The 9,117-nt window shown below is 32.3% G+C and overlaps 2 protein-coding genes across 2 annotated transcripts in view; both read right to left on the reverse strand.

The window, feature by feature from the left end:
• Positions 1-402, reverse strand: part of LOC111703575 (uncharacterized) — a 13,216-nt gene extending 12,814 nt beyond the window's left edge. The window contains exon 1 of the mRNA XM_023475557.1: positions 256-402. Within this exon, the coding sequence (XP_023331325.1) occupies positions 256-368 (113 nt within the window). The 5' untranslated portion in view covers positions 369-402. The remainder of the gene's footprint in view (positions 1-255) is intronic.
• Positions 403-1,032: 630 nt separating this feature from the next.
• Positions 1,033-8,724, reverse strand: LOC111703569 (uncharacterized; the record flags this gene model as incomplete). The annotated part of the gene is given in 9 exon segments (XM_023475550.1): positions 1,033-1,265; positions 1,394-1,487; positions 1,567-1,612; positions 2,057-2,138; positions 2,978-3,057; positions 4,115-4,178; positions 5,187-5,262; positions 6,551-6,622; positions 8,629-8,724. Coding segments are annotated over 9 exon segments (828 nt in total), but the record flags the coding sequence as incomplete, so codon positions are not given.
• Positions 8,725-9,117: the final 393 nt, after the last annotated feature.

Genomic DNA, 9,117 nt, shown 5'->3' on the forward strand with positions numbered 1-9,117 from the left:
AACCCCCCCCCCCCGGTCAGTTTTAAATCTACCAATTACCTGCCATGGTAGATAATTACCCTAGTGAAGTCTACCTATTACCTGCTATGGTAGATAATAACCCCTGTGAAGTCTACCTATTACCTGCTATGGTAGATAAATAACCCCTGTATAGTCTACCAATTACCTGCCATGGTAGATAATAACACCTGTAAGGTCTATCATATCAATTACCTACCATGATAGATAATAACCCCTATAAAGTCTACCAATTACCTGCCATGGTAGATAATAACCCCAGTAAAGTCTACCAGTCTACTGCTTGAAGACTGACCGCTGATTATTTGTTGAACTGACTTGAAATTCCACAAGGCGGGAGGAACAGGCATATTCGAAGCTTAACAGGAAATTATTATGAAAGACAAGACATAAAAGGACAGGTTAGGAGTTTAGACAGGACAGGGTAGTAGAGGATAGGGCAAAGACCAAATGACAGGTTAGGACAAGACATGACGGGAAAGGACAGGACAGGCCTAGCCAAGCCAAGCCAAGGTAGGACAGGCCAGGCCAGGCCAGGCCAGGCCAGGCCAGGCCAAGACAAGACNATTTTTGAAGATCAGGGTTGTAAATTTTAAAGGGAAATGATTTTTGAAGATCAGGGTTGTAAATTTTAAAGGGAAATGATTGTTGAAGATCTGGGGGGGGAATGTAAAATTGGACATCAAAAGGCAAGTTCTTTTTAATCTTTTTGATACATACTACCCAACATTTTATATATTTTCATCTAAATGTCATTTCTTTTCCCCAATGCGCAAACATAAGATTTGACAAATGAACGCGCTTTTCAGCGGGCCCTCGTTATTTTCCATCCTTTTAGATTTTATATCGGAAGAAACAGTTTGGCTTTTCATCCTGAAAGCTCTTCAGACGGACTGATAAATTAGTTTTGATCCGACGATGGAGTTAAACTCTGACAGCAAACAATTGCGGACTAAAAAAGATGGCTTTTAATCATCCGATGCCGGAGCTCCACAAAAAGACATTTGCGGATTAAAAAAAGAGTTCCGATCATAGTAAATAAAAAGAAAACTGTGGAAAGAAAGAATAATTTTCCAGCTGGGTACGTACAACTTCTGGGAGAAACAAATTCAAAAGGGAAGGGGGGAGGGAATGGGGTTTCAGAAAATGAAACAAAGTTTCAAGATGAATTTGTGTCTTTTCCTTCGGCTCTAAAATATAAGGATCAATTTTCTTCTTCTGGTATTTTCCAATCTTATATTTGCCACCTAAAAAAAGAAAAACATTTTACTTTAATTGTAGTTAATTTGGAAAAAACTTTTGGCAATTCTAAATTTTAAACAATAACCTATCTATTTTATTAAAACCGGGTTTTTTTTATAAAAATTTCACTTACCCAGCACTAAAATATCTCCTTCGTTGAGTGCTGCAAAAGATAAAACAGCATCATCCCAAACCAGAATCTTACAGAATCCAGTCAGGTCTCCAGCCTTAAAATTTCATCATTCCAAAATCCAGAGTCTTTAAGAAAAAAATGTCATTGTCAATGCTTTAATATTTTTTACTTACAAGAACGGTTCTCATACAAAGTATCGGTTTTCTCTGATCTTCTTGTCTACATTAAACATTTTCTTTAAATTGATCCGTAAATAACGACAATTGGAAAAGTATTTTTCAAACACAATATATTGTTTGTTTTTGACAAAGTTGTATTAATGGTATTTTAAGTAGGCGGGGGCGGATCATTTTGATGTTGAGTGAATGAATGGTATTTTATGTACATTGTAGAGTACACATATTTTTGCGTCTTTCATTTGTGTCAAACCTAGAAAGAAATTTCCTATTATAAATGAGGTGAAATACCTGCTCATATTTCAATTAGATCCGCCCATTTAAAAGTTTCAAGCAAGGAGCGCAAAACGCCCCTAAAAGCCTTTAACTTAAAATTGGAAGAAACCCAAAATAAAAAAGCATAAATCTTAAGAAAAAGGGATTCCCTTTAGCATTGGTTAAAAATCTAAGATAAGATCGATGAAGGAAAAGTACAAATGTTGAATTCCTGATAAAAATTCTAGATTTAGATTTGGCAAAGACTCGAAGGATGAGAGGCCAGGGAGTAGTTAACCCTGTCCAGACCTCGTCTAGGAAAATAAATATAAGATTTTAAAAATATATTACAGGGTGTCCCAATAAACAGGGAAACTAAGTCATGCTGTTGATATTGTCTTCGATCTTTGATGGATGGTCAAGTTAGCAATCATGTTAAGATTGTACGATTGCTTAGCCGTTGGTAAATTTTTGAAGACGCGAACAGGGAAGACAACATTTTGGAATTCCCAAGACAAGAAGGATAATTTTGTGAATGTTTTTGAGTTTGTGGAATCAGTAATTTCAGATTCACAAAGAATTTCGCCTATATTGAGTTCGTAAGACATAAGACATAAGACAAATTTAGGCTGGCTCTTCGAAATTGGTCACAAAATAGGTATTGAATCTATTTTATGTCCCTACTTCTTGTCACCGTAAACTACAACAGTGTAGCCCAGTGTTAAGCGGCTACAAAAGCAGTCCACCAGCTTCATTATGTCCTCATAATGCCTGGCTGGCATTTTTTTTTTAAAAATTGGATAAACATTAATATTTTTTCAATGACTATTGGAAATGAATATGTGATTAGTAAGGAGTGTTATAGAATTGGGATATGTATTTATATCTGAAATTCCTAGAAAAAATGAAAAAGGGGGTGACATTTCTTACCTCTATCCTGGGTCTTCATCATCAACTACAGATCTAGGCGTTCATATATTTTCTTTAGAAATGATTCCCGAAGGTCTAATAACAGATATCCTCTGGACACAAAATCCCCAAGTTTCAAGTCCCCTTCTTCTCCAAGGAACACTTTTGCTAGGTCAGTGTTACTAAGATTATGCCTTCGGTTTGTTGTAATCCACAAAACAATTAAAATCACAAAATCACCTACCTAGTTTTTTGAGATTATGGTAACTGGAGTTAAAGTTTCTCAGTTCAAAGTTTCCAGGTATTGACTTAGGAGAATAGTACCTATAGTCAGAAATAAAGATAATATAAAGATTATAACTACGGGATATATTAGGGCGACACATGAAAAAGTGAAAGTCATAAAATGAAAAAGGTGCATGGGGTTCTCTTCACCCAGTCTTTAAATGCAAAAAAAGAACTTAGGTGCAACTAGTTTCAGGAAAATTTTTCGATTTTTGTGAAGGGGGTGAAGGGGGTGGCAATTGGACACTTCGTGACAACGTTACAACAAATTCTGTACCATGGCTGCATTTGGTTCAAAAACTTTAGATAAAAGGCTGAAATCATGCATGCAGACTCCAATTGTGGTCATTTACATAGATCACAAAGAAAATTTGGAATCGGAGGTCATTGACTTTTAGAAAAAAATAACGGTTTTGCAGAAAAACAGAAAACGACTTGCACTTGATGCAATGCTCCTATCAACCTAAAATTTTCACATATTGGGCCACAGCATCCATAGAACCTATACGCCCCCCAAATTTTTATAATCCCCTTCTTGTGTCACTCTAATAAATATTTACTGGCTTGGGGGTTACTCATAGTTACTCCCGTCGTTTACCCACACTTGGTCAAAGTCAAACTAAATTTTTGCTATTAAAAAAAACACTCAACTAAGACTCTTAAAACCAAGCTATGAACATTCCATTGATTCTTCCAAGTTACACAATAAAAATTTTATGCAAATCGGTCAAGGGGTTCATGAGTTATGATCGGACATACAAACAAACAAAGAGAGATTCAACTTTATCTACAAAGATACCCTCTTCCACACAAATATTTTTTATCCTTTTATAAAACTGAAGAATAACAACAAAAGTAGTTCTTCTTTCTATAAGAATCCTGCAAATTCTATTTACACTGTTTTTTTAAGGACAGTGTAAGAGGTTGAAAAATAAAATCTATGTTAAACATGATTCCTATTTTTACCCTTGATCATTAATTCCATTGTATCCGTCTGCCAATTATCTATTTTTAAAATAACTATTTTTATACATTTCTAAGTCATAACTCAAAAGACAACCAAAAGATTCCATTATAAAGAGTTAATTAAATAAACCTTGAAATGTTGATGGCAGGGTTGTCCAAAATTGTAGAATTAGTCCAGGGGCATAATAAAGTGCCTGTTCAGTTAAAACTTCACGTTTATACTTTACAGCTTTTTTTTAGTACATTAGAAACTTTTTTTGAATTAGAAACTTTTTTTGAATTAGAAACTTTTTTACAATTAAAGAGATCAGAGACATGTTAACTGTAAACACAGAGATTCAAGAATGAGGAGAAAAATTAATCTAACCGATACTATGTGATTATTACTACTTTTTCTATTATCATTTATTAAATTTTTATACAATTGTTAAAAAGATTTGACCAAGATTGGGATTTTCAAAAATAACAAAACAAAAACGAATTCTAGAAACGAAAAACGTTCAGGATGAGTCAAAAAGGGGTGAATAGCGAGATCTTGCAAATAATAATGCGAATGTCTTGTTTTTTTACGTAAGTGCGTAAATGCTTAAAAATTGATATGATCCGAAAACGTGACATGAGCTGAAATCTGGTAATTCATTCAAAATAGGGATATGTTCGAAAATGAAATCGAGAATCATTAAAAACTATTTCTCACACCTTATTATTAGTTTAAAATTGAAATTTATTATTTCAATATATAGTAATAGCCATTTTTTATAAATATATGGTGTAATTTTGTTCTAATCGTCTTGGATTTAAAGATATATACTTTTGAAAAAGGTCAGTGCTAGAAATGGGCCAAGTGTTAGTTTTGGAACTGATATCTCCTGAGTTTGGACATTTTCACCTATATTAAAAACTTATATTATAAAAAGAATTTAGAAAGATCAAAAATTATCAAAATGATTTTATTAAAAAAAAATTGCGGATTTTCTAAATTCAATTTCGTGCTATTCGCCCTTTTTTTTACTCTCCCTGTAGGTTTTGATTTTTTTTAATTAATAACATTTTTGGAATGGGAAATATGAGTGGGAATCGCAGCTGCAGATTATTTAAAAGCTAGCCGTAATAATAAACTTCTTTTTCAGAATTTTTTAAAAAGAAAACATTACATTTTAGTATTCAATATTTTCAGTTTTGTATAAATTATTGAAGTTTTCCTGTGTATGATCCTAGAAGACGGGTTGAGGGAACATATCCTGGTAAACTATGTATACCCCTGTATATCTTCTCTACCTATAGGAACAGGGGTGAATACGTCTCACTAAAACATCTAAAGGCTATGTTGTCTTTATCTATAAATGAATTTGGCTAATTTGTTTGTTTTTATGTTAATTTGTTTATTTTCATAAACTTAAAAACAGTGTAATTTCAAGAGAACATCTATGCAAAGATGGCAATGCCCGATTCACAACGGTGCCCTTTAAAGCTATGGCTGATCAAGTATGAATTAGATATCAATGTTTGTAATACAAAAAAAGATATTATTTTTAATTATAGTTTCTCTTGCACAATTCTGCTTCAGGAAAACGTGCAGGACATATCAGAATTAAACACTTTTAAAACCTAAAAAAACGAAAAACGAAATTTTAAAAAGCAAATTTTTTTTTAAACGATAAAACGTTCAAAATAAAAACTTAGAAAGGCTTTAAGTTATATATGCCTTATTTTAAAAATTGAACCTATAATACAGTTTCCGTAAAATACCTTCAATTCTGGCATTTCAAAACTACCAGATAATAAAATCTTGTTTAGATTTATTAATGCAAACTTACATAAACACCGAAGACCATAGACGACCTTTAAATAGTTTCTTAATTGTCATGCAATTAGAAGGCCCGTCAGGACAAGCGGAGGAAAATGTACGCTAGATTGTGACGTGTGTAAGGTAATGTAAGGGAAGGATCTCAAAACCCATCTTAGAGAGCCCAGAGCTGAAAACTTTAGAATGGGATATCCTTAATCCCGTTCGGTTAATTAATCAGTAGATTAAAAAGAAGAGGAGAACAAGCAATATTAAATCTGGAGATTAGGAAACAGAGGAGATCAAGCATTAATTTCAATATCCACCATTCTAAAGTTTTCAGCTCAGACCGCCATCGGGGCTAACTCCACTGAGCTCCAGCATCCCAACGACAGCTTAGACCCGAGCCATATTTTCCCGAATTTTTTAAATCGCGGGCTCAGACGGGTTAGAAGGGCCTCTCCTATGGAAGTTCACAAGTGTTAAATAAGAAGGGAAAAAAGTTGATGTTGAATCGACGTAAATAAACTAGGGAAAAGAAATTTTAAAAAATTAGGATTGGTAGAATTTACTACAGTGAGACGCTTCGGCTTCGAACTTGATAGACTCAAGTTATGATTTTAACTAGTCCAATGAAAATATAACATACTAAGTGTGCAGAGTAAGATTTTTAAAGCTTCTAATAAAACTACTTGCTTCAAAACAGCATCAAACACAAATAAGAATGCTTAAATGTCGTCCTTTTTCTCACAGTTCTGTGGCTACCACTGTATGGTTTACCTGCGTCGGGTTGGGATGAGAAATCCAGTCTTTCAGGACAATGTAGAAAAGTTCTGCATCATAAGCAGGCATCTAAACAAAGAAGATGTGAATTGTTAACAGTTGAAAATTGTACATATTAGGGTAAATTGCAAAGATTGTGAAATTAAGAACTCTATCCTTATCTTTATCTTATAAGAAATGTGAAAGCTAACATATTTTTTCTGACTTTTGATAAGTTTTCCAGTCCAGAAATGCGCAAACAATTTTTACTCAGAAACCACCAATCAAAATAAACAGTTTTCAAACACAAAAAACATGAAGTTCTAATTTAAACTTGATCAAACTAAGCTTTTATTAAGGGTACCTTTGTAAATCGGGCATTGCCATCTTTGCATGGAGGGCCATTTGAAATTACGCTTAGAGATCCTTTCCGATTAATAATGGATGTTGCAATAATAATACTTCCTTCTAACCTTAAGTTAAATAATGGATGTTGCAATACTAATACTTCCTTCTAACCTTAAGTTGGTGGATTCTCATTTGAACTACTCCCGTTTGAACTATTGTTCGTTTGAACTATTGTTCGTTTGAACTATTGTTTATTTGAACTACTGACATGACGTCATATCCTGTAGTTCAAATCAATAAATTACTTGCTCATTTGAACTATTTTTCTACCAATTCAGTTTTAAATTTTTTTTTATAAATATGAAGTTAAAGGGACCATACAATTAATTAGATAACATGTACACAGAAATGTTCAAATGAACATAAAAATAGTTCAAATAATCAAAAAATAGTTCAAATGAACATAAAAATAGTTCAAATGAACATAAAAATAGTTCAATTAACATAAAAATAGTTCAAATGAACATAAAAATAGTTGAAATGAACATAAAAATAGTTCAAATGAAATAGTTCAAATGAGAAAAAAAAATAGTTCGAATGAAAAAATAACAAAAAAATTGGTTAAATGAAAAAAAAGGGTCTGTCCNAATTTTAATAAAATTAGTGTATATTTAGGGTTAGGTTAGGTTAAGCTCATTTCTGGGCCGAGCACTGCGTCTAGGACGGACTAGGGGACCGAGCGCTGCGGCCACATGTCTGGGCCGAGCGCTGCAGGACCAATACTAATTTGCTGTAAAACAAATAAATAATGGTCATACAAAATTGAGCTTCTATTTTTATGTCTATTTGAACTATTTTTATGTTCATTTCAACTATTTGTATGTCCATTTGAACTATTTTAATGTCCATTTGAACTATTTTTATGTTCATTTGAACTATTTTTATGTCCATTTGAACTATTTCTTTGTCCATTTGAACTATTTTTATGTCCATATTTGAACTATTTTTTTGTTCATTTCAACTATTTTTTTGTTCATTTGAACTATTTTTTTTGTTCATTTGAACTATTTTTTGTCCATTTGAACTATTTTTTTGCCCATTTGAACTATTTTTACGTTCATTTGAACTATTTTTATGTCCGTTTAAACTATTTTCATGTTCATTTAAACTATTTTCTTATGTATTTCATTTATATAATATCAATAGTTCAAATGATTTATTTAAATGAACTGAAAAATAGTTTAAATGAGCAATATATTTACTCGTTTGAACTATTGTTCATTTCAACTACTCACGTGGTACCACGTGCAGTAGTTCGAACGAACAATAGTTCAAATGAACAATAGTTCAAACGGGAGTAGTTCAAATGGGATAGCATCCCTTGAGTTTAATAATGGATGTTGCAATAATAATACTTTCTTCCAACCTCAAGTTTAATAATGGATGTTGCAATAATAATACTTTCTTCCAACCTTGAGTTTAATTATGGATGTTACAATAATAATACTTCCTTCAAACCTTTAGTTTAATAATGGATGTTGCAATAATAATACTTCCTTCTAACCTTGAGTTTATTAATGTATGTTGCACTAATAATACTTCCTTCTAACCTTGAGTTTAATAATGGATGTTGCAATAATAATACTTCCTTCTAACCTTGAGTTTAATAATGGATGTTGCAATAATAATACTTCCTGCTAACCTTTAGTTTCATACTGGATGTTGCAATAATAATATTTCCCTCAAACCTTGATTTTAATGATGGATGTTGCAATAATAATATTCCCTTCCTGTAGAGTTCCATTATGTACTATTTGCAAAGAGGGATGTTCCAGCATTCGAATCTATAAAGAAGGTCTTTTATTAAATATATAGTGTGCAATGTGCATGCTTTATAATTAATATAAATATTTATATGTCTAAGGATTAAAGATTGACAGCGATTATTATTGTTATTATATGTTTTAGATGTTTCTTTGTCTTTGTCCAATACACGACAAAACGGCTTTACCGATGGGACCCAATTATTGAAAATTTACTTACATATGACCCTTGGGAAGGTTTATGACCTGTCGACATTAAAAACTTTGCCAAGAAAAAAAGTCAACTGTGTAAAATTTAGGGAAATCTGTAAATGTACATATAAAAATCAGCAACATTTTAGTTTTATGAAGTTCGAAAAAAATGGCGGCTCCAAAAACAACATTATAAACTATAATTGTTACTAGATAAACAGT

This window comes from Eurytemora carolleeae, unplaced genomic scaffold, assembly GCF_000591075.1.
Source record: "Eurytemora carolleeae unplaced genomic scaffold, Eaff_2.0 scaffold380, whole genome shotgun sequence".
Taxonomy (NCBI): domain Eukaryota; kingdom Metazoa; phylum Arthropoda; class Copepoda; order Calanoida; family Temoridae; genus Eurytemora; species Eurytemora carolleeae.